The sequence below is a fragment of the Pinus tabuliformis genome, chromosome X (assembly GCF_031772625.1).
Source record: "Pinus tabuliformis cultivar Carrire ecotype Pingquan chromosome X, CPIR1, whole genome shotgun sequence".
Lineage (NCBI taxonomy): Eukaryota > Viridiplantae > Streptophyta > Pinopsida > Pinales > Pinaceae > Pinus > Pinus tabuliformis.
Window position 1 is genome coordinate 1538012449 of NC_142308.1, and position 26351 is coordinate 1538038799.

At 35.0% G+C, this 26351-nt stretch overlaps 1 protein-coding gene and 1 pseudogene across 1 annotated transcript; both read left to right on the top strand.

Moving 5' to 3' along the window:
• Positions 1-15849: 15849 nt before the first annotated feature.
• LOC149145909 (exocyst complex component EXO70A1-like) lies at positions 15850-19140 on the top strand. Its single transcript, XM_089447189.1, has one exon. It carries the CDS (start codon positions 16356-16358, stop codon positions 18408-18410), a length of 2055 nt encoding a protein of 684 aa, XP_089303315.1. The 5' UTR covers positions 15850-16355; the 3' UTR covers positions 18411-19140.
• Positions 19141-21795: 2655 nt separating this feature from the next.
• The window catches only part of LOC149145910 (uncharacterized), a 92240-nt pseudogene continuing 87684 nt past the window's right edge, over positions 21796-26351 (top strand).

Below are 26351 nucleotides of genomic sequence, written 5' to 3' on the forward strand. Positions count from 1 at the left end.
CAATAACAGTGTAGATATTAACAATTTTAATAATATTAATAATTTATTTAATAGTAATAATTATAGGAATAATAATAATACTAGTAGTAATAATAATATGATGATCAAGATTAATGAGGATAGTAATAATCATAGTTCTTATGGTAATAATTCTAGCAAAGGAAATATTAATATTAGTAGTAATAATAATATGATGGTCGAGATTAAGAAGGATAGGAGGAATAATTCTAGCAAAGGATATAATAATCATAGTATTAATAGTATTAATCTTCCCCCTTCCTCTCATAACAAGGTGATCAATCTTTCCAGTTTCTCCTTTCCCCCTTACGTTTTTAATGTTTTGAGTAAAGGGCTAAATTTTGCCTTAGCCCCTAAGAAGATCCCTGTGGATGATATTATTTGTGACATAGAATTTGGGATCAGAGGTTTACCTGATAGGATCAAGGATACTATTAGGCAAGACTGTGTGGTTGTCTTAAGAAAGGCTAAACCCCCTAAGAGCAACCTTAGCAAGGAAGAGTCAGCAGCTCTCAGATCCTTAAACCAGAACAAAGATATCATTGTTCTTAAGGCAGATAAGGGTGGTGCTGCTGTCATCCTCAACAGGGTTGATTACCGCAGCAAAATGTTGGATCATCTTCTTAATAGTGGTAGCTACAAAAAGCTTCCCAAGAATCCTTTAAAGAAGGTTGCTAGGAATGTGGCTCTTGCCATTAAATCCATTAGTTCAGTGAGTTCCCTTCACCATAAACTCATTGAGAGCAACCCTATTACTCCGAGAATCTATGGTCGACCCAAGATTCATAAGGAAGGAGCTCCCTTGAGGCCCATCGTCAACACCATTGGAGGTCCTACCTACCTTCTTGCTAAGTTTCTTGCGTTAAAGCTTAAGCCCCTAGTTGGTCGTACGGAGTCCTTCGTTAAAGACTCTGCTTCCTTTATTGATGAACTTAAGGGCATTAAGCTTGACCCTGGGGACATTCTTGTTAGCTTTGATGTAGTGTCCCTGTTCACTTGCATTCCTATTAAGGAGGCCTTGGAGGTGATCTACCGCCTAACTGACCCTGACACTGTCGGGTTGGTTGAGATCTGCCTCACTTCCACCTTTTTCAGTTTTGAGGGGGAGTTCTTCGAGCAAACCTGTGGTGTCGCCATGGGTTCCCCCCTGTCCCCTGTTGTTGCTAATCTCTTTATGGAAGATTTTGAGTCCAAGGCTTTGAATTCTTCCCGTCTCTTGCCTAAGCTCTGGAAAAGGTATGTGGATGACACTAATGTCATTTGGTCTCATGGCCAAAAAGAATTAGATCTTTTCTTTGAGCATCTCAACAATCAATCCTCTACCATTAAGTTCACTAAGGAGCAGGAGGTTGATTGGTGCCTCCCATTCCTTGATATTCTTATTTCGAAGAATGGTGATGGTTCCATCACCCACCAGGCTTTTCGGAAGAAAACTCATACTGAGCAGTATCTTCATGCCAGTTCTCACCATTTCCTGGCTCAAAAGATGGGTGTTCTCAATACCCTTGCTACTCGGGCCCTAAGGATCTCGGATAATAAGAGTTTTGAGAAATAAAAATCCCATCTCCTTGATGTCTTTGTTGAGAATGGTTATAGTAGATACTTGGGTCAGAAGGCTTTCTGTAAAGTCGCCAAGAATTCTCTGACAAAAAGGGAACCGAAGGAATGGATTCCAGGTGTCCATCTTCCATACGTTTAGCGGACCACTGATAAGGTTGCAAGGATTCTCAGGATGCATAGTGTCCCCGTGACCTTTAGGCCCCTTAGCACCATTCGTTCGTCCCTCAGATCAGTTAAGGATCCTATTGACCCCAAAGATATGAAAGGGGTATATTATCCCCTGCTCCTGTGGGACCCCTTATATTGGTGAGACCGGTCGCTCCATTAATTAAAGGATTAGTGAGCACGCTGCTGACCTTAAGCATATAAGAGCTAAGTCTTCCGCTTTAGCTGAACATGTAGAAAAAACCAATCATCATGTTTGCATTGAGGAGGCTAGTGTTATCGCTAAGATTTCACATTTCCATCATCGGAAATTTAGGGAAGCTCTTGAGATTGAAAAGAGACCCAACAATCTCAATAGAGATAATGGCTGGAAAATCAGTAGGTGCTGGGTCCCAACACTTTCTTCTTAGTCGTTTTTCTTGTCTCTTATTTTATTTATTATTATTATTATTATTATTTTTATTATTATTATTATTTTTTTTAAACTTAATTTTATTATTATCTATATATATATATATAATGTTAACTTAATTTTATTTATTTATTTATTTATTTATTTTTTTGGTTAACTTAATTTTATTTTATTATTATTATTATTTTATTTTTTTTATTTATTATTTCTAACCTTCTTTCATCTTAATAACCCATTTATATATTTATTATAAGGAAAGGTCCGTTATTATTAATATTTTTAACTAATAATATCAATTTTTAATTATTTTTACATTTTTATTTTTATCAATTTATTTTATTTTATTAATTAATTTTAATTTTATTATTTTAATTTATTTATTTATCCGTTATATAACCACTTTCCTTTTAGTTTTAATACCTCTAACTAACTATAATTATTTTATATAGTTTTTGTATTTTATTTTTTTTCATTCTATTTATTTATTTAATTTATTTTATTTTATTTATTTATTTTTTGTTTTTATCCTTATTTTCTCTTTTTATTTATTATTTGATTATTTAATTTATTTATTTTTGTTTTAACTTAATTTTTATTCTATTGTTCTAATTTATTTATTTATTAATTCTAACTAATTAACCCATTAATTTGTTTACATATTTATATATTATAAGAGAAGTTCCGTTATGTAACTACTTCCCTTTAGTTTTACCTTTTAAGCTAACCAATGATACCATTTATAATTTATTTTTATATTTTCATTTATATATTTATTTTACACCTAATATAACTAAATTTGACTTTGCTCCTTGAGTCAATTTTTTGCCCAGGTAACCGTTGGTGTCTCTGCTTTAGCTATTTAAACAGGCTAAGCTGGATCTGTTTTTCAACTTGTCTTGACGATGAACCACACTGGTTGGTTCGAAACTGTTTTTCAACTTGTCTTGACGATGAACCACACTGGTTGGTTCGAAACGCGTGGACAAATGGTTTCTCATGTGATTTTCGCGGAAAAATCTATCATAAGCTTTATAATTTACTGAATATTTTATTTTTATTTTATATATTTTTAAAAGTTGGTTAGCTTCTTTAAATTTAATGTATCATTGTCTAAACAATTTCAAGTATTATTATTATTTTTAAGTGGTTTAATTTAGTAAATGTTTTTTGGTTGTTGATGGATTTTTTTTTAATATTAACTTTTGTGTTTCATGGTTTAAACAAGTTGCAGTGTTATTACTTTCACGTTTTTCCATTTTTTTTAAATATAATTGGAATTTTTTTAATTAAAATATTAAAAAATAGAGTTTGAAAATTGATAAAAGTTAAAATATAATTAATAATGGAAAAAAAATTCTAATTAAAAAAACTAATAAATTTAAGGGAAAAAAATAAGATATTATAAAGAAAGATTTATTATTAAGTAATAGTATAATTTTTTTTTAACCTTTGAAGGTTAGCTTAATTGGTAGAGTCCTTATTGTTAAAGTATTTTTTCTATTGAAAGGTCACCAATTCATTTCTGCCTACACCTAGGGTTAGGTTAAAGGGCCTGGTTAAACCATTGGGAGATCGAGGAGAATGTTGCATTCCAAAACATTAATAACATTAAAAATATTGTTACTTCTAAGTTCAAAGAAAAATTGTGGTGTGAGAAAGATTTAGCAACTAAAAGAAAATTAAGATATTATAAGGAGGTCATCAACCCAACCCTAGAAGATCAAAAGTATCTCTTTGTTTTAACTAACTCAAAGAAGAAAATTAATATAGCCAAGATTAGAACGAACTCTCATGAGCTCCACAGTGAAATAGGTAGTTGGGCAGTTCCTAAAACACCATGGATGGAAAGGATTGTCATCTCTGTGAGAATATGAACATCGAGGATGAAAATCACTTCCTCTTAGAATGTCTGCATACAACCACATTAGATCTCAGTGTCATAATCTTTGTTGCAACACTTACCTTCCTAGCCTTTTACGATGTCAAAATTATAGTGAGCTCGGTAGGCTTCTTTCCAAGCTTTTTGAGCATACGAATAAAATCTTAAATCAAACTAAATAATTCGTTGTTTTAGGTCAGATAGACCAAAGTTTGGTCTCAGTGGACACTAACCATCATCATCACAAATAGTCACCTCCGGGACCTTGAACCACATAGAAAAAAATAGTATTTTTTTTTTAATTAACAAAAAAAAAATTATAATATTAATATAATAATTAAAGATAAAATAAATAATTGAATTTGATCCATAACAAGTTTATGAGAGGGGTTTCGGCATAAATCACATCATCAATCATTTGTCCACACGAATAGAACCAACAAGTGTAGTTGAAGAATGTTAAATAGAGAGAGAAGATCATCGAACGGGTGTGGTTCATCGTCAAGACAAGTTGAAGAACCAGATCATGGCTACATGTTAAATAGAGAGAAGATCATCCAACAACTATATTTGACTAGGAAATGGCTATAATAGACTATGAAATGACTATATTTGACTAGACTGGACCAAGGGATTGGACTTGACCAAGGGATAGGGACAACGGATATATTTGACTGGATTGGACCAAGGGATAGGGAAAGGAAAAAAAGTTTCGTTGATTCATAAGTTAGTTATGTTATATTTATTACCATAATTGACTAACAGTAATTTATTGTATTTAATTACTAATTATAAAAAGTTATAATAGAATATAAAAATTAATAAAGATTTATTAAAAGAAAAACTAATTTAGTTCGTTGATTGATGTAACCATTTCTCCTAATTACAACCCCCCTCGGAGAAAGAATATATTAGTTACTAATAAGATAATATTACAAATTAAATTAATATTTATAATTAACTTTATTTAATTATATTTAAAGGCGTAATTAATAATATTATAATATTAATAGAATATGAAATAATAAAATTAAATAAAAGTTTATTAAGAGTATAACTAATATAGTTAGTTAAATAATAGAAAATGTAACAATTTAGAATCACTAGGAAAATAGATTCAAGTTATTGAAAAATTATATAGTTGCTATGGTTGTTCTAGTTAGTTGGTTCAAAATTAAGTTTATTTAATTATATGACATGGGATAAATTAGTTCCCAACCTTTGAACTACCTACATTTATGTTTTGGTGAAAAGATTTTATTTATTTATACATTATGTTAATTAAAAGGATTTTTATTACTTATTCAAACTGAACCATTTTGTTCTTATTTTTAATCTAGAAGAGAACTAGAAAAATTAAAATAAATTACTAAAAATCAACGAGAAATCGAAGAGCAGAGAAGGAATAAAAAAGAAAAACAAACGATCCAGAAGATGAGGAGGAAAGAACAAAGAAGATCTCACTAAAGGAACAACACAAGGGGCGAGGACGGGGGGTGGGTTATGATGAAAGGGCAGGGATCCAGCAACTACTAATTTTCCAGCCGTCATCCCTAATGAGATTGCTTGACCTTTTTTCAATTTCTATGGCCTCCCTAAACTTCCGGTAATGAAAAGGGGCAATCTTGGCAATAACACAGGCCTCCTCAATACATATGTGATGCTTAGTCTTTTTCGCATGTTCTGCCAAGGCGGAAGAATGGGTCCTCCCATGTTTTATGTTAGCTGAGTGCTCGTGAATCCTTTGATTAATAGAGCGCCATGTCTCACCAACATAGGGGGTCCCACAGGAACAAGGAATAACATAGACGCCTTTCATGTCCTCGGGGTCAATATGGTCTTTTAACGACCTAAAGGAGCTACAAATGGTGTTAAGGGATCTAAAGGTAGAGGGAACATCATGCCTCCTAAGGATCCTCACAATCTTATCAATGGTCCCCTGGATGAAAGGGAGATTAACCACTGACACCTGATCCTTAGGGTCTTTAGGGGTTCATCTCCCTTTCATCCAGGCGACCACTGATAAGATTGTGAGAATCCTCAGGAGGCATGATGTTCCCTCTACCTTTAGACCCCTTAACACCATCTATAGCTCCCTTAGGTCGGTAAAAGACCCTATTGACCCCAAGGACATGAAAGGCATCTATGTTATTCCTTGTTCTTGTGGGAACCCCTATGTTGGTGAGACAAAGAACTCTATTAATCAAAGAATTCATGAGCACTCAACTGACATAAAACATGGGAGGACCTGTTCATCCACCTTGGAAAAATATGCGGAAAATACTAAGCATCACATATGTATTAAGGAGGCCTGTGTTATTGCCAAGATTGCCCCTTTTCATCACCGAAAGTTTAGGGAGGCCATAGAAATTGAAAAAAGGCCGAGCAATCTCAATAGGGATGACGACTGGAAAATTAGCAGCTATTGGATCCCTGCCCTTTCATCATAAAGCCCCCCCCGGCGCATCCCCGCTCCTTGTGTTGTCCTTTTAGTAATATCTTCTCTGTTCTTTCCTCCTCATCTTCTGGATAGTTTGTTTTTCTTTTTATTCCTTCTCTGCTCTTCGATTTCTCGTCGATTTTTAGTAATTTATTTTAATTTTTTTAGTTCTCTTCTAGATTAAAAATAAGAACATAATGGTTCGTTTTGAATAAGTAATAAAAATCCTTTTAATTAACATAATGTATAAATAAATAAAATCTTTTCACCAAAACATAAATGTAGGTAGTTCAAAGGTTGGGAACTAATTTATCTCGTGTCATATAATTAAATAAAGTTAATTTTGAACCAACTAACTAGAAACAACTATATAATTTTTCAATAACTTGAATCTATTTTCCTAGCGATTCTAAATTGTTACATTTTCTATTATTTAACTAACTATATTAGTTATATTCTTAATAAACTTTTATTTAATTTTATTATTTCATATTCTATTAATATTATAATATTATTATTTACGCCTTTAAATATAATTAAATAAAGTTAATTATGAGTATTAATTTAATTAGTAATATTATCTTATTAGTAATTAATATATTCTTTCTCCTAGGGGTTGTAATTAAGAGAATGTCCCTATCCCTTGGTCCAGTCGATTCAAATATAACCGTTTCATAGTCTGTCGTTTCCTAGTCAAATATAGACGTTGGATGATCTTCTCTCTCTATTTAACATGCAGCCATGATCTAGTTCTTCAACCTATCCTGACGATGAACCACACTTGTTGGTTTGAAACGTGTCAACAAATGATTAATGATGTGATTTAGGCCAAAACCCCTCTCATTAAATAAATAATGTTTAAGAAGTAGGGAAAAATAGATTGAAAAAATAAAATAAAAGAGGAAAATATGAAAATAAAATAATAAATAAAAATGTAAAAATAGAAAAAATAAACTAAGACAGGGGAGAAATTGTTTTTTATTTTTATTTTTTAAGTGTCATTGAGAAATTTTATATTAAAATCCATGTTGGGGACACGACCATACAACAAAAGTTACAAAAATGAAAATTCATGCTTCTGGTGTCTTCAAGGGTATTTTGCGCAAGAGCTAACAAAATTCAACATCTGCCTATTACTAAACTCTTTAGAAAAAACATGATTGATTACATATAATCTTTAGAAAATGGCCAAATTTTTTTATATATTTGCACTTCATTCTAGCTATATTTTGCAAATGGAAAGATCCTCTTCAATGAGGATTGTATTCTCCATAAGAGGTACCATAACATTTAAACATGGAAGACCAATGAATGCAGTATTGATCAAGACCTTAGAAGGAAGGAGGCACCACTTTGCAATTGGCTCGAAATACTTGAAGATCAACCACTTGCTAATTGTAACAACCATGATCAAAAATCCATGTAATAAAGTTAGTAAAGACAAAATAATAACCAGGGTCACGGGACACGTATTCCAAGCTTAATGTTGGGCAAAAAACATAGTGATGTGGATCACTTGTGATTAATTAATGGCTATGGAAATTGGCCAAGGCAATGACAAAGGTTTTGAAAAGGCAACATGGCATTAATTGACATTTTATTTATGAAAATAATGGAAAATAGGAGAAAAGGGAGGTGAAAGGTCACAGGTTGCATGTGAGAGGAAAATGAAGAAAATAGAGGCCTCATTAATAAAAATGTTTCCGAGGATCAATTTGTAGCTTTTTGTTAGTTCAGTTTTGGAGCTCTCGTTTTCTACTCTCTCTCTTTCTCATACTTTTTGACACTTAGAGTTTTCTTGGAGCACTCTTGGAGGAGTGTGGCATACTTGGCATTTGGAGCAAGAAGGCAAAGGAAGAGCATGAAAGTGAAAGAGGATATCGGGATCAACAACTACAGTGGGGTTTGCTTGTAGGTACCGAGTTGCATGTATGAAATTCTTGCTAGTTTTGGCATGCATGGCACATGCATGTGGTTTCTTTGTTATGACCTGTTATTAGCATGGATGATTTCCTAGATTGACAATGGTTTTTCCTAGCCTTGCCATTTCTTGGATAGCCATGGTGTTGTGGGTTTCTTTCATCTTGTTTTCTGGTTGGTTCTCATGTTCCTTATGGCTGTGGGTTGAGTTACTAGTTCCTGGAGCTTTGCTTGGACAAATGCTCTGGAAGCCCTGTAATAGCTTGGGTTGAGTTATTGGTCCTGGAAGCCTTGTTTGGAAAAATGCTCTGGAGCCCTTGGTGGGTTGAGTTACTAGTCCTGGAAGCCCTGGTTGGACAAATGCTCTGGAGCTCAACAACAACTATGGGTTGAGTTACTAGTCCTGGAACCCTTGGTTGGAACAAAGGCTCTGGAGCCCTGGATAACTTGTGTAGAGAATGTATCTGGTGATGGTTAGTGATGTTTTCCGACCATGAGGTGGAATCACTGGTTGAGGGTTGAGATGATTTGTCCTCTGGAAACCCTGGTTTGGTTTGGTTTGTTTTATTTCATGAGATCCCACATTCATGCTTGGAATATGGTGTGAGGGTGATTGGGTAAAAGAGAGATTTGGTTTAGCTCAATCTATGGTCGGGTGGTATGTGGAAGCCCTTAACTTGGTTAGATTTGCATATGTTAATCAAAGCTCCTTTTCCTTTGGTATTTTATGAGTAAATGTGTTTGTCATTATGTGGCTTTAATGGTTGTTTCCTCATTGATATATCTTTGGTTATTTACTGGTTATAAGCATGTTTTATGACAATTATGATGTATGACTCTCATCATGTTTTGGTTAGCATATGAAATGTTAATGAATGAATGACCTAATAGATAACAATGTAGCTATTATGAGGAGATATCAATCCTCTTTGATGATTCTCAAATAAGTATGAGATCCCTATGTTCAGATTTGTTGTTATGACTTGTAGATTTCATGTTTATGATATGTTTGATGAAATGCTTGTCATGGCTAGTAGGGGTCAGATCAAGTCCTTGTTCAAGTGTTTGCATTAGTAACCTTTTTTCAATGTTATTTATCATTTCTGGAAGTTTCATGAAGTTCTGGGCAGTGGCCTGAGTCTTGGCCCTGAAAAGGTGGCACATAATTCAGTGTCGCTGACACTAAACTGCCTGAAAAAGGCCACAGTCGCATGGATGCCTTGTTGTGGGAGCAACTGGAGGGTCCCAATCACATGCATGCCTTTTCATGGGAGCGAATGAGGCTTTAGGTTAGTGAAAAAGAAAGTTCTCTCAGGGGTTGGACACCTGAAGGGGTTGGTTGGCTCCTGAAGGTTTTGTAGCTTCTGAGGAAGGTCATATTGGTATTTTCATGTCAATTCCACTTCCTTAACTGTACATGGGAGTTGAATCATATCATAGTAACTCTTCGTCACATGTTTACCCCGATGGACCGGTTAGCTTGGGCAAATGTGGGAGGAGAGTGATACATTAATGGAGAGAGAGTAGCTCATCCTCAGTGCGTCTCATTAGACTCTGTGCTTCATGAGTAGCTCCATTGCCACAATCAAAGTTGAAATTGTTTGGTTATGTTAGATTTTCAATTAGAAGAGATCATGTTGCAAATAACGTAATTCCTCAACCTAGTCAAATTGACAATCTTTGCATGTCTCTCGTAGAGCCATAATTCCACAATTCAGACAATGAGAGATGGTGAGAGCACAAAGCCCCCCCAAAGAGATGCTACCGAGGGTTGGGCAGAAACATGGTAGCCAAAGACTCCTAACTTCACACAATAATATATTCCCAACAACAATTATATACAAGTGGATGCTAAGAAATATAACAATCACTAGATAAGACCAAAATCCCGGGGAATGAGAGAGAGAACTCACCCTCTTGATAAAAGAAACAAATTGTAGAGAGCACTTGAAATAGAGCAAGTCACAAGAAGATTTCACCCCAAAAATGAATAGACCCAAGCAAGGCCATAAGGAATTCAAAGGAAGTAACATGAACTGACACTGAAAGCTCTATTGCTAGTATAGAAGATTTTCAAACCAGACTGAACTCCACATATAAGTACCCATCTTTAAATTGATATGAAAAACACTTGAACTACAGTTACCTCCCATTGTGATCAGATAAGGACAAAGGATTATCATACTGGGTATTTCCCTGTAGGGGCTACAAAGGATGAAATTATCGGTAAACCCAATAAGTTGCAGAGAATTCCCATTTACAACATAAAGCCATCATACCTAGATGTCACTTTGAGCTTCAAAATTTCACCTTCCCACATGTCCATAAAGAGATATATGTGCCACTTGTCCACCAAATCCATCCACAGCAAGGTTGAAATTGAATAACTCCACACAAGCCCTTATGCATTCATACCAACCCATCTGACCCTCCCCTTGCATTCAAGAATGTAATAACTTCGCATGTCTTGGTTTCGATGTTTCATGTGGCACATGAACATGTTATGCTGCCATCAAAGCCAACTGTTATGAAGGATGTAGATGGACGTCATAAACATAAGGAACTCATCCACCATCTACCAACCAAAATGTCTCCTGTCGAGTTTAAATGATCACTAATCAACAATGAACTTGGCTCCAATCTGGTAGCGTGATTTGCCATTTAATATGGTACGAGTTTGTCGTGCTAAAGGATAAGGAAACAATTAACCTTCAAGAATTGAACCTGAACAATTAACTTTCAAGAATTGAAGCTAAAGAGGCTTGATATGAAGAAAAACTGAGTTAAAATGCAAGTCTCTATGACAAGTACCTTTCTGAATATGCTTTATTATAATTTTTGAGTCACAAATGATTGTTAACTATGAGAAACCATAGGCCCTGGCTAAGATAATCCCTTGAAAAAGGCCATAAACTTCAACTTAATTGTTGAAAACCCCCAAACTCCAAATAAAAGAGAATTCCATTTGTACTTAACGCAAAAGATAACCTTACCATCCTAAAAACAAATACAAATATTTGAGAATAAAAATCTATATAAATTAAATAATAATAAAAAATTAAAAAATTAATATACATTATTAAATTGTAATATAAATTAATAATAAAAATCTATATAAATTAAATAATAATAAAAAATTAAATAATTAATATATATTATTAAATTGTAATATACATTAATAGTTAATAATTGTTTTGAAAGAATGTATATTCAAATTCAAACGCGGTTAGTGTATTAACATTACCTTTAATCCAGAGAGAGGTTTAGTGTATGTACATGTTTTGACTATGACTTTCCTTAGTGTATGTACATGTTTTGACTATGACTTTCGTTTTTTGGGACATTATATTTTTATTTTTTAAAATACTAATTCTTAATCATTGATATGTAAATTTCTCATTTTTAATTTATAAACATGTTATATTTAATTTATAAATATATTGTAAAATATTATTATTTTTATTTCTATACATTTTTATTTTTAAAAGAAAACAATAAAAATTAAAAAAAATAATTATTATTTTTCTATTTTTATTTATATAATTGTTTTATAATTTATGAGAGATTTTTCATGTCCTTAGGATTTCTGATAATAAGAGCTTCGATAAGGAGAAACCCCATCTCCTTAATGTCTTCGTGGAGAATGGCTATAGTAGGCGCCTAGGTCAGAAGGCTTTTCTTAAAGCATCTAAAAATTCGGTTATTAAAAAAGTACCTAAAGAATGCTTGCTAGGTGTCCATCTTCCCTATGTCCAGGGAACCACGGACAAGATTGCTCGGATCCTTAAGAAGTATAATATTCCCTCTACCTTTAGGCCCCTCAATACCATTCGTAAATCCTTCGATCGGTGAAAGATCCCATTGACCCTAAGGACATGAAGGGCGTCTACTTAATCCCTTGTTCTTGTGGGACCCCCTATATCGGGGAAACAGGGCGCTCTATCCATCAAAGGATCAACGAACATGCAACTGACCTAAGACATGGGAGAACCAAGTCTTCAGCGTTAGCGGAGCATGCAGAAAAGACCAAGCATCAGGTCTGTATTGAGGAAGCCAAGGTTATTACCAAGGTGGCACAATTCCATCACCGTAAATTCAGGGAGGCGATTGAAATTGAAAAAAGGCCTAACAATCTCAATAGAGATGATGGCTGGAAGATCAGTAGTTGTTGGATCCCTGCCCTTTCTTCTTAGTCCTTCCTTGTTTCCCCCTTCCCCCCCACCCTCCACCCACAACCCCCCCCCCCCCTGCCCTTTCTTCTTAGTCCTTCCTTGTTTCCCCTTTCCCCCCACCCTCCCCCACCCCCCCCCCCCCCCCCCCCCCTTTTTATTTTTGAGGTTTCCGTTTTTTCCTTGTGCTGCCCTTTCCATCCTCCTAAGGTTTCTCCTTGGTTTAGTTTTCTCTTATTGTCCTTTTCTGGTCCTTCTATGTCGCTCGTTCTATTTTTATTACTTTTTCCTTTTCATAGTTTTCTTGATATTATTTGTTATTAAGCTCCTTATGAACAAAACTTAATTAAATTTAAAAATTGGAAATTAATTTTTATAATAATTTATTCCATAGTAGTTTAAATGATTAGGTTTATCAATAAAGAATAGAATGACTTTTCATTTTTTTTAGAATCAAGTGATTCAATATTTAAATGAAATTAATATTATAACATAAAAATATAAACAAAATTTATTTATTTATTTTTTAATGTAAATTGAACTTTTATTTTTATTTTATTCTATTTTATTTTTATTTTTATTTTATTTATTTTTTTCTTAATTTTTTTTTTTAATTGAAATTAGAATTAAGTAATTCAATACTTAATAAAATAAATATTATAACATTCTAATTAGAATAAAAATAAAAAACCCCTTCACGCATCTATATGATAAAATAAATTAAAAATTAAAAAAGGAATTTAATAATTTAATTTAATATCCTAATTGAAAATATTCTAATTTATAATATATTATAATTAGGATATTATTCTATTATTAGAAGTAATTACTTTTGACTTTTTAACATTATAGCCGTTATATAGCCGTTGATGGTAAACTTAGCCGTTTGAAGATCTGCTCTCCCTATTTATGTTGCAGCCATGATCTGACTCCTCAAATTGTCTTGACGATGAACCACACTGGTTGGTTCGAAACACGTAGACAAAGGTTTTCTTCATATGATTTTTGCTGAAACTCTTCTTATAATTGATATGGATCACAGAAGCCTCAATTCAATAACACATGATATTTCATTTGTCTACGCGTTTCGAACCAACCAGCGTGGTTCATCCTCAAGACGAGTTGAAGAAACAAATCAAGCTATGCATGGTAAATAGACAGAGAAGACCTCCAATGGCTATAATTTATGACCAGGCAATGGCTATATTGACTAACAACTAAATTTGACTAAGAACAGTTAGAAGGACTAGGACCAGGGGCATAAAAATAAGTTGGTTTAATTTATTAAATAGGAAGTTAGTTATATTATCAATAAATTAAAAGTCAAAGGGACATATGAATTTATCTATAAATAAATAAATAAATAAATAAATATATATATATATATATATATAGAAAGTAATATTTTAAATGATTATTAGGTTATTAGTTAGTTATAAATATATAAAATATAAAAGTCAAGTGTTAGAATCATATTTTAAATATATAAATAAAAATAATTGTTTATCTAATTATCCTAGAGGTTTGAACAATTTATTAAATTATCCAGATGTATTTACCTAAAGGTTTTAACTACTTTACAAAAATATGATTTATAAACATATATATATATATATATATAAATATAAATAATAAATTAATATTTATTCAAGTAATAGTTAGTTATAAAAGGTATTAAAAATAATATTAGAATAAGTTAAGAGAAGGAAAGAATAAAAATATTTTAAATATCCAGAAATGATTAATCGTATATCTAATTGTTAAATTAACTTATTATTATATAAGTAATAATATTAACTATCAGTTAAAATTATTAGGATACGGTATAATAAGAACAAACCAAAAAACGAGGGAGGGAGGAAGGGAAGAAAGCGACTAGGAAGAGAGTGCTGGGACCCAACAACTACTGATCTTCCAACCATCCTCTCTATTGAGATTGCTCGACCTTTTTTCAATCTCAAGGCTTCCCTAAATTTCTGATGATGGAACTGCGAAACCCTAGCAATAACACTAGCTTCCTCAATACAAACATGATGTTTGGTTTTTTCCACATGTTCTGCTAAAGCAGAAGACTTGGTTCTTCTATGATTAAGGTCAGCTGCGTGCTCACTAATCCTTTGATTAATGGAGTGACGAGTCTCACAATGTAGGGGGTCCCACAGGAACAAAGAATAATATATACCCCTTTCATATCCTTAGGGTCGATAGGATCCTTCATTGATCTAAGGGACTTACAAATGGTGTTAAAGGGCCTGAAGGTTGCGGGGACATTATGCTTCTTAAGAATTCTTGCAATCCTATCAGTGGTCCCCTGAACAAACGGAAGATGGACACCTGGAATCCGTTCCTTCGCTTCTCTTTTAGTTAGAGAATTCTTGGCAGCTTTGAGGAAAGCTCTCTGACCCATGAATCTACTATAACCATTCTCAACAAAAACATCAAGGAGATGGGATTTTTCCTTCTTAAAGCTCTTTTTATCCGAGATCCTAAGGGCACGAGTAGTAAGGGTATTGAGAACACCCATCTTCTGAGTCGAGAAATGGTGGGAACTAGCATGAAGATACTGCTCCGTATGTGTTTTATAATTTTTTATAAAAAATAATAAAAACAGAAAAGATAAATAGAAAATAAGAGTTTTTTATAAATTTGTCCAACATTGAAAATGAATATAGAATATAGATGGAGTAGATATATCTATATCTATATCTATATATGAATAAAATATGTCAAAATTATATTTAAAAAAATATAATTATGATAATGGATAATTAGTTTTGTAAATTCAGTTTTAATGAATTGTTTATTGAAGAATATTTAAAAAAATATTTAAATTAAATTCTTGAAAATTAAAAATAAAAGTTTGGAAAAAATAAAAATTTGTAGTTAAAGAATGTCGAAAATAAATTATTTTTGAAAAATTTATATAACACAAATCAAAATTTCACCTTAATTTTTTCTACCAAATTCCCACACACAGCATTAAAATTAAAAAAACCTTGCTCATTACTTTGAAGGGCTCTGAGGTAGGGTTTAATAAAGTAGATTTATTTTGCTTTAACCAATTTTAAATTTTATTAAAAATAGAAATGTACATATATCCTCTCAGTCTCAAGAAATTTCAGAGCAATCGACCGTGGGTCAGTCATTGTTGACACACAATGTCTATGTAATTGGTCACGGTTGAGATACACAATGTGTATATCAATCATTCACATTCATATACAAACTGAATATAACGCTGTAACGGCTCTTTCCCACGATTTGCCCTCTCGATCCAGACGAAGATTCCGGGAAAAGTCGCCATGGGTTCACCAACGTCTGACGGCGTTGTCGGACAAAGAGCGTCGCCGAAACCACCTCTAAAACTAGCGCAAGAAGACTAGAAGTGTCTCTATCTAGCGGAGCTGCTAAACATTTAGCGGCTCTGTCCAGCTGTCCACGACCATATCTTCATTCTCCTATACTAGTTCTGCTCTTAACGTCCTTTCGGGGTCATAGCGCTGCGACGAAATTTCTGGCAACCACCCATCCCCTACCGGTCCAGAGTTCAAATCCGGGCACGAGTAAATAACATGAACAGAGAATGGACACAGAACGACGATGCCAACGATGAAGAGGAAGAGGACGAAGAAAGACCGATCAATGATATGTCTTTATTTTTCTCTGAAAGTAGCTCCGGAATCTTTAAACATTTTTCTCAGAAACCCTAGAAATCCTTGAAACCTTTGTTTTGAGGTTTGCAAGAATATTTTGTGTATTGGGTTTGGTGGGGTTGACAGTCTTTTTGCTGCCATGGGGGTGAAGAGCGATGGTGTTGGAGGTTCCGGGTTCGAGTCCCTGCTAGCCGCTAGAAAATCTCTGGCAAAAACGCTTGAAAAATCAAGGGTTTTGGCCTCTACATTGGAGCAAACGGGGCCCAGGTTGGAAGAACTGAGTAGCCGCTTGCCCGCCCTTGAGGCTGCAGTTTATCCCATGAGGAACCATAAACAAATATTACTCGGGTTAGGGGGGCATATAGACCGTGCAGTTGGCCCTGCTGCTGCTGTTTTGAGGGTTTTTGATGCCGTTCACGGCCTCGAGGAAAGCCTGTTATCCGATCCGCAGTCAGACATTTGGGGCTATTTGGCAGTGGTGAATAGGCTTGAGGAGGCGCTTAAGTTCTTGAGCGAGAATTGCACTGTGGCCACTCAGTGGCTGGAGGACATCGTCGAGTACATTGGTAGGCATAATGTAGGGGAAGGGTGTTATTTGCCCAGATTGAGGGAGTCTCTGGAGGGATTAAGGGCATTGCAGAGGGATCAGGATCGATCCCGGCTTGATGGAGGGTTGCTGGATGTGGCATTGGATAAGCTTGAGGGGGAATTCAGGAGGCTTCTTGTGGAGAATTCTGTGCTTCTGCCCTTGTCATTGCCTAGCGACCGGCCTTGCATAGCTCCTTCGCCGCTGCCGGTACCAGTGGTCAAGAAGTTGCAGGTGATTTTAGAGAGACTGACAGTGAACGATCGGCTTGAGCGCTGCTTGGAGATCTATGTCGATGTCCGGGGCGGCAATGCCAGGGCAAGTTTGGAAGCCTTGCAATTGGATTACCTGCAGGAAGAATTCATCAGTGTTCTGGGCAAGGACGAGTACATTGATCAGTGGACTCGGCATCTGGAATTTGCAGTGAAGCACTTGTTGGATGCAGAATATAAGCTCTGCGGCGAGGTATATGAGAAAATTGGCCCTGATGTCTGGTTGGGATGCTTCGGCAAGATTGCCCTGCAGGCTGGCATGTTGGGATTCTTGAAGTTTGGGGAAACTGTAGCGAACAGTAAGCAGGATCCGATCAAGCTATTGAAGCTGTTGGATATCTTCGATGGTTTGAATAAGATGAGGCCTGATTTCAATAAGCTGTTTGGAAGCAAAGGCTGCTTTGAGATTCAGAATCGGACGAGGGATCTGGTGAAGATGGTTGTTGAAGGTGCCTGCCAAATATTTTGGGAGTTGCTGACACAGGTGGAATTGCAAAGACAGAGACCAGCTCCTTCTGATGGCGGCGTTCCAATGCTGGTAAGTTTTCTTTTGGATTACTGTAATCAGCTGCTAGAGGATCCATATAGATCAATCCTGACCCAGGTACTAGTCATAGAGCGCAGTTGGCGGCGTGAAAGCTTTCAGGAAAGGATTCTTCTTGATGGAATTGTAAGTATAATCAGAGCTCTGGAGCTCAATATAGAAACATGGTCCAAATGCTACGGAGATCCTGTTCTGTCTCATTTGTTTCTGATGAATAATCATTGGCACTTTTATGTGCATACTAAAGGAACAAAGCTTGGGGATCTTCTTGGAGATGCTTGGTTAATGGAGCATCAGCAGTATAAAGAGTATTATGTTGCAGTGTACTTTAAAGATAGTTGGGGAAAACTCCCAGCCCTGTTGAGCAGAGAGGGTTTGATTCTATTCTCGGGCGGTCGAGCCACTGCTCGGGATCTGCTGAAGCAGAGGCTCAAGGCATTCAATGTAGCTTTTGATGATCTATATAAAAAGCATGCAAAGTGGATCATTCCTGACAAGGAACTTGGGGCGAAAATAGGCCATTTGGCTGTGCAGGCATTGGTTCCGATTTATCGAAGCTATATGCAGAACTATGGTCCTCTGGTGGAGCAGGATGAAAGCCCTAAAAAGTATGCAAAATACACTGCAGAAGACTTGGAGCGCATGTTGGGAGGCCTTTTCCAACAGAAGACTGTGAAACCTTTGATTGAACTAGCAAAACTTAGCAGGACAGTCACCGTTGGAGGAGCCAACAATGGCATAATCAACAACGGAAAGACTAATATTTTGCGTACCTCTTCTGCAGTTATCTAGTCTATATATTTCGGCAGGGCTACAATATTCAAAGGGGTGTTGATGGGTTTCGATTATTTTCAACTTAGATCAGAAAAATGGAGGAGGTTATGATCTATGTACAGTTTGTAGTCAATAAATATAAAGACCAGAAAGTTCTTGCCAAAATTGTCACGGAATCGACATTTATGAGCAGCTTCCATGACTATGTACATGCCGTTTCAGGCCTTTTAACCTCTGACCTTTCTTCTAACTGTAGCAGCATCTTCAGAAAGAAGCTCAAAGCTTGTTATCAACATGAAGATTATTTGCTAGAAAATGAGTTTTTCAGGGATACTGCTCTGACAACTTTTGAGCAGCAAATGAACACAGGAAAACCTGACTAGTTGGATCACTATTCTTTGGTCACTGTTCTGATGAAAATGTGCTAAACTTGCTATTCAATTTGATAGCATGTGCCATGGAAATGAAATCTTCAAGTTTTTATGGTTCAAATGTAACCAAGTGCATTTAGCTCCAGGAAATTCGATAAAAACAGTTGACCATTGAGTTTTTGAATTTCTGATTGCTCCAAGGAGCCTCTGTTTTAGATCTCTATCTTGTATTCATTCATTACTCTGAATTCTTTATAGTCCATATTCTTAAGGGCCTTAGATGTTTGGAACTTCAAGCGAATTTGTACTTGGTCACATGCCTTGTAAAGAGTTCCTAGCAAAACTTTTGAACATGGAAAATAATCATTGTTGCATTATGGGATGGATATGAGCACAGTAACAACATGATCATAAAAAATTACTGTTGGTATGGATACATACAAAGTAAAATCTATATGAATTTACATCAGAAAATGTGAACTATTTTCCAGTGTTCTTTGCTATGATAGATTATTATCAATGTGTTTTTATATAACTGATTTCCATAAGGGACGGATTTTGAACTTAGAATCCTACAATATAAATACTTGTGAATTGGCCATTTGACCACTCGGCATATTGTACATCATGCTTTCCAAAGTCTCATCTTTCAGTTTTGCCTTATGGCATGTGTCGCTGTTTTTTATTTTAATATCGTTTCAATTTTGCCGTAAGCATATTTTTCTTAATGTTCTGTTGATCGTGCTGATATTAATGGGATTAGCTCTGTGAAGAAATACTAATGTGGAAGGAAACGTGCATTACAAAGATAATCATCACAAGCAATAATTGTTCTCTTTGTTGACTCGCTAATTCTTTTGTTTACCTTTGCAACAGTGAGTGATCTCTCGGTTAAGTGGGAAGCTCTCTTTGTTTTGTGAAGTCATTTAGTAGATTTCTCGTTACATTAGACTAGAAGTAGATTTCTCGTTACACAGACATTCACTGCATGAGCTTAACAAATTAATGATGTGATAGATTTTGCAAGTTTCTCTATTTCCATTGTTAATGCTGTTTCCTTTTGGTTGTATGATGAAATGGCTCTGTAGAGACTTCATAATGCTGTGATATCTCTGTGGGCAGTCATTTCACTGTTTGTTAATTAGTCAGTGATAATATTATAGGTTTTTTTGTATCATTAAACTAAATATCAATTTATAATGGTTAATTAGATGTTAAACATAGATTATGATAATATCACTTTGACTTTAGGTTATTTTATACTTATATATTATTTCACTTTAATGTGTTTTTCACACATTGGAGAGTGGATTGATTTGACTAGTTTAATGTGGGTTAACTTTGGGTTAATTTATTGTGTTTTTCGGTCTATTCCACATTCATAAAATGGATTGACAAGACTAGCTTGTGATCTTGGTAGGAAAAGCCCGATGCAACTGTTGGTGTACTAGGATATCTCTTCATGTACATGGTTCATTCAACCATCATATCTTCATACCCGCACCTATATCTTTAACTTACCCTACATTACCACCACCATCATCTTGGTTTTTCTTGCCTTACCCTCGACTATGCTCTAGGTTTGGTTGGTTTGCCCTCAATCATGCTCTTGATGCCCCTACATTAGACTCTCAAGGAACAATGCATACTCACATGGTTTCTGTTTACCACAAATAACTCATCAAATGGTTTTGGATGACCACAAACCATCACACTTAGTGGTTTCTAGTTGACCATAAACATTTTTCTATCGTGTGGTTTATGGCTTATTTTTGCAAAGTGGTTTTTAGATTACCACAAATTGCGTGGGGGTACACATGCCTCATCAGATTTACATCATCATTGACATGGGTACATAAATTTACTATCTCCATTCATGGAGATACAAGACATACATTCTCCAGGGATAATATATCAAATCAAATGTGACACAAACTTTCTATAAACACATGTGGATCACATTACAATACGATCATGAGTATGTTATTATTCAACAACTCACACAATTTTACCAAAGTTTGTTTAGCGTCATCCAATCTCCACCGCTGCTGACACAACCAATATCCTCTGTTGCCATAATGTTCCTATCAATACCATCACCGAATTTCCTTGTACCAAGCTCCAAATAACTCTTTGATGTATCGAAGACCTCTCTATCATTTTTGTTCCAAACTATTCATTCCACTCCAAAAATTCAACTTGTGATCAACAATTGGTATTCTCAAGCGAGAACAATGCAACTTTTTTCCATCTAAAAAACAAGAAAGTGTTCATGTTCTTCCCGTTGGACATTGAATAAACCAACGCTCCCCATGTGTTTCGCGAAATAGACTAACCGCCTCTCGTGGATCCTTATCTTTGGCGATGTGATTGTTGACTAACACATGCGGGTTTTGGTCTAACGACAATCATGATTCCCAACAATTGGTATCAGAGGCAATTTCTTCATAATCAACCTAATAGCTAGAAGGAGGATTCTTAGTCACAATGACCAGTAAGGATCAGGAAAAATTCCTCAATTTGATGGAACAAATTTTGCCTTTTGGAAACGTAGGATGACATTTTATTTAATGTCTCTTGGACCAGAAATATGGCAATCAGTTCAAGATGGGTATAAAGTTCCATCTTCTCCACCAACAGATCAGGATGGAAGAAAAAATTATATAGCAAATGCCAAAGCACTAAATTCCATAACAAGTGGAATTTCTGATTCAGAATTTACAAAAGTTATGAATTGTGAATCTGCCAAGGAAATGTGGGACAAGATTATTGCTATCTATGATGGAGACTCCAAGGTCAAGAAGGAAAAACTCCAAACTCATAGAAGACAATTTGAGAGTCTTAAAATGGATGACGAAGAAGACATTGTAACCTTTTTCCTTCGAGTGGATGAAGTTGTCAACTCACTCAAAGGTCTAGGTGAAACTATTGAAGAAAGCACAATTGTCTAAAAGGTTTTGAAATCATTTCCATAACCGTTTGATTCCAGAGTAAGTGCCATAGAATAAATGAAGGACTTGGATGACCTAAAAATGGACGAACTTCATGGGATTCTCATTGCATATGAAATGAGAAAAGGAATCCCAAACTCTAAGGAAGCAACATTTAAGGCTTCAAGAACATTGAAGAAAGGAAAAAATTGTAGCAGTGATGATTCCGATACTGAAACAAAACTAGCACAATTCGTGAAGAAACTAAGGAAAGGGTCCAAACTCAAAGGTAAGTATCCTCTCATTTGTTTTAAGTGTGGTAGAATAGGGCATTATGCTGCAAAGTGTCCTCATAGCGATGATAAAGATTAATATAAAAAGAGGATATTCAAGAAGGGTCAAATAAGAAGAATTTCATCTCCAAACAAGATGACTTCGATGAAGAAGAATTCTTGATTACAAAGAAAAAATCAACTGAAAATACATTTCTTCTCAAAAGGGATAATGATGAATCTGATGAAGAAGATGATTATGTTGGAAGTCATGGCATTTACAAATGATGATGATTCCAAAAAAGAAGATGAAGGAAATGTAGATGAATTACTAATGAGTGCTATTGAAGAAAATGAGAAATCACTGAGGAAGGTGGTCATTTCTCTCAAAATAGAAAAAGGAAGAAGCAAAAAGGAAGGAAGAAATTTTGAACAAGAAGCTAAAAGAAAGAAGCAAAAAGGAAGGAAGAACTTTTGAACAAGCTGCGAAAAGAAAGAGAAGAAATATGCGAGAAACGTGATGCTGCAATTCTCTCTCTAAAGAAAGAGTTGAATCAGGTTAATAAGAGCTGGAAAAGCTCTCAAACTCTTGATAACATCCTTAATACTCAAAGACCACAACATGATAAGACTGGAATTAGTTTTAAAGGTGAATCATCAAGTTCAAAAAAGAATGCCAATGAAGAAATCCAAAGAAGCTATGTTGACATCCTTTGCAATCATCCAAAATAGGAGAAGTCGTTCCACCAAGAACAAAGATCCACTTACAACAACCCAAGGAATGAAGGAAAGTTATCTCCAGGAAAGAATGTTACATCAAGTCAAGGCTATTCTAACAGGTATCAAACTATCTTTCTTGGTTGTTGTTTCTACTGTAAAAAATTTGGTCATCAAGCTAAGCATTGCAAGGCTTATAAGGATAATAGCTCAAGGAGATATAGGGCCAATTATCAAAGCAAGCCGCTTAGCTCAAAAGAACAAGGTCAAATCAAGACCTATAATTCATTTGATCCTTTGGCTAAGTATGACCTAGCATGTTCAAAATGCAATGATTTTGGCCATGATGCACAAAATTGTCCATTTATATCAAAAAGGGAAGAATTGAAGGAGGAACCCACTATAGATAAATGTGGCCTAGCTTTATGTGCACAAAGTGATGAAAATCAATGGTTTGTGGATAGTGGATGTTCAAGACACATGACAGGTGACCAAAATAAGTTTATCTCATTAAACAAAAAGGATGGAAATGTATCCTTTGGAAGTGGATCTGCTAAAATTTCCGAAAAAGGGACGGTTGCTCTTGTTAATGGGAAGGGAAAAGCACAAAACGCATTACTGGTAGAAGGACTCAAACACAATCTTCTAAGCATTAGCTAGATTTGTGACCAAGGACATAATGTTATCTTCAGTACTAAAGATTGTGAGATAAGAAAATCCTCTTTAGGAGAACTTGTGGGAAAAGGAGTAAGAACACCAGATAATGTATACATTTTGAGTAAAATTCAAGAAGAAAAATGCTATATGAGTTGAGCAGATGAAAGCTGGTTATGGCACAAGCGATTGAGACATCTAAACTTTGACAACTTGGTTAATATCAACAAAACAAGTGCAATGAGGGACATTCCAAAAATTGTAAAGTCGGAACAAGTTGTGTGTGGCCCATGTCAACATGGAAAGCAAACTAGAACTTGCTTCAAGACTAAGGAATTCTCAACATCAAAACCTTTAGAGATCATACATGCAGATTTATGTGGACCAACTAGAACTTCAACGCTACAAGGTGAAAGTTACTTTGCTCTATTTGTAGATGACTATACTAGAATGACGTGGGTATTCTTTATAAAGTTTAAATCCGAAGATTTTGAATGTTTTAAGAATTTCAAAGCTCTTGTGGAAAATGAAAAATGTCTTAGAACATATAGAGGAGGAGAATTTACTTCAAAAGAATTCAATGATTTCTGTGAAATACATGGAATCAAAAGAGAACTTTCCGTAGCTAGAACTCCTAAACAAAATGTAGTGGAAAGAAGAAACAAAATTGTGCAAGAAATGGCGAGAACAATGTTACTAGCAGCTGATTTGCAAGCCAAGTTTTGGAGAGAAGCAGTTGGGGCAGCAATGTATACCTTGAATAGAGCCCAACTAAGACCAAATAATGACAAAACTCTGTACGAATTATGGAAAGGAAGACCTGCTTCAGTAAAATATTTTAGAATTTTTGGAAGTAAATGCTTTATGAAGATCAATGATGACTCACTAGGCAAGTTTGATTCTTGTGTTGATGAAGGAATATTTATGGGATATTCTACAAGGAGCAAAGCATACAAATGCTACAATAATTGACTACGAAAGATAGTAGAAAGCATTGATGTGAAGATTGACGAGGTGCTTCCAGAAAAGGAAATTGAAGTCCTTGAAGAAGATTCTATTCTTGAAGAATCTAAAGAAGATACAACAAAGGAAGAAAAAGATCAAGAAAGTCAAAAGGAACCATCTCAAACTCCATCAAAAGTGAAATTTGTTAAAAAACACCATTTGAAAGAAAAGATTATTGGGAATGCAAATGATGGAATACAAACTTGAAGAACGATAACTAATACACCAAGAAAAGATGATGTTGCCTTACTATCCATGGTAGAACCAAAAAACTTTTCTCAAGTTAGTAATGACGCTCATTGGGTTAATGCTATGGAAAAAGAAATGTTGCAAATCGAAAAAAATGAAACATGGGAACTTGTACCTTGTCCAAAAGATAAAAATATTATTGGAACTAAGTGGGTGTTCAAAAACAAAATGAACGAAGATGGACAAATCATCAGAAATAAGGCAAGGCTTGTTTGTAAAGGATACTCACAAATTGAAGGAATTGACTTTGAAGAAACTTTTTCCCCAATAGCTCGATTAGAAGTTATAATAATGTTTTTGGCATTTACTTGTTCAAAAGGGTTCAAAGTCTATCAAATGGACGTGAAATCATCATTTCTAAATGGTGACATAAAGGAATAATTGTACATGGAGCAACTAGAAGGGTTTGATCTAGCAGAAGGAAAATACTTCGTACGTAAGTTAAAAAAAGCGTTATATGGATTGAAACAAGCTCCTAGAGTTTGGTACACAAGATTGGATCATTATCTACAACAACAAGGTTTCAAAAAGGGGTTGGCAGGTAGTAATCTCTACATGAAGATGGACGCAGATAAATTGGTAGTCACTCTTGTATATGTTGATGATCTGATTTTTTCCAGCAATAAGGATGAGATGAGTCATGAATTTTCTCAAAACATGTCGAAGGAATTCAAAATGTCTATGATTGGTGAATTATCTTACTTCCTTGGATTACAAGTAATTCAAACTAAAGAAAGTATGTTCATATCCCAAACAAAATATCTTAAAGACATTCTTATGAGATATGGGATGGAAGAATGTGCTCCTATGAGCACACCGATGACTATAGATTGCAAATTAAGCAAAGATGACGAATCCCCTTCGGTAGATGCAACTCTTTACAGGTCAATAATTGGATCTCTTCTATACTTAACTTCTTCACGACCCGATATTATGCAAGTAGTAGGAATGGTGGTAAGATTTCAATCAACTCCTAAGGAATCTCATTTGTTGGTTGTGAATAGAATTCTTAGACATTTGAAAGGTACTCCCAATTTTGGCCTATGGTATCCCAAAAGAACAACTCTTACCGTGACAACTTACATTGATGTTGATTGGGCTAGAAGCGTAGACAATCGAAAAAGTACTAGTGGAAATGAATTCTTCATGGGACATTGTCTTGTATCTTGGCTCAACAAAAAATAATCTTCTATATCTCTCTCCATCGCTGAAGTCGAATATATAGTTGTTGCAGATTGTTGTACACAAATATTCTGGATGAAGGAAGCATTGAAAGATGTCAACATAGATACTAATCGTCCAATCATTATCTATTGTGACAACACCAATGACATCAGTCTTTCGAAGAATCTGGTAATGCAATCAAAGACAAAACATATTCCAATCAAATACCACTTTCTTCGAGAACAAGTTGCAGAACATAATATCAGATTGGAATACGTCAATACAAAGGAACAAATCGCAGATTTCTTCACAAAACCCTTACCACGAGAAGCATTTGAATACCTTCACCAAAAGATGGGGGTCATTGCTCTTGCATCTCATTAAGACAACACATCGACTAGGGTAGAAGCACCATGTCAGGGGGAGCAACATGACAAGAAATAGCTTGGTAGGGAGAGTACTTGGACACCCCATTTTCCATTAATGTCAAAGGGGGAGAAAATGTTGGAAGAAGAGAGAATATTTCCATCAATGAAAAAGGGGGATATTGCTGGTCAATAATTGTCATTGATGTCAATATGAGCACTATTTAAGGTC

What these genes read in the sequence shown, in the direction of transcription:
- LOC149145909 (XM_089447189.1), top strand. Translation starts at nt 16,356, where the DNA reads ATGGGGGTGAAGAGCGATGGTGTTGGAGGTTCCGGGTTCGAGTCCCTG.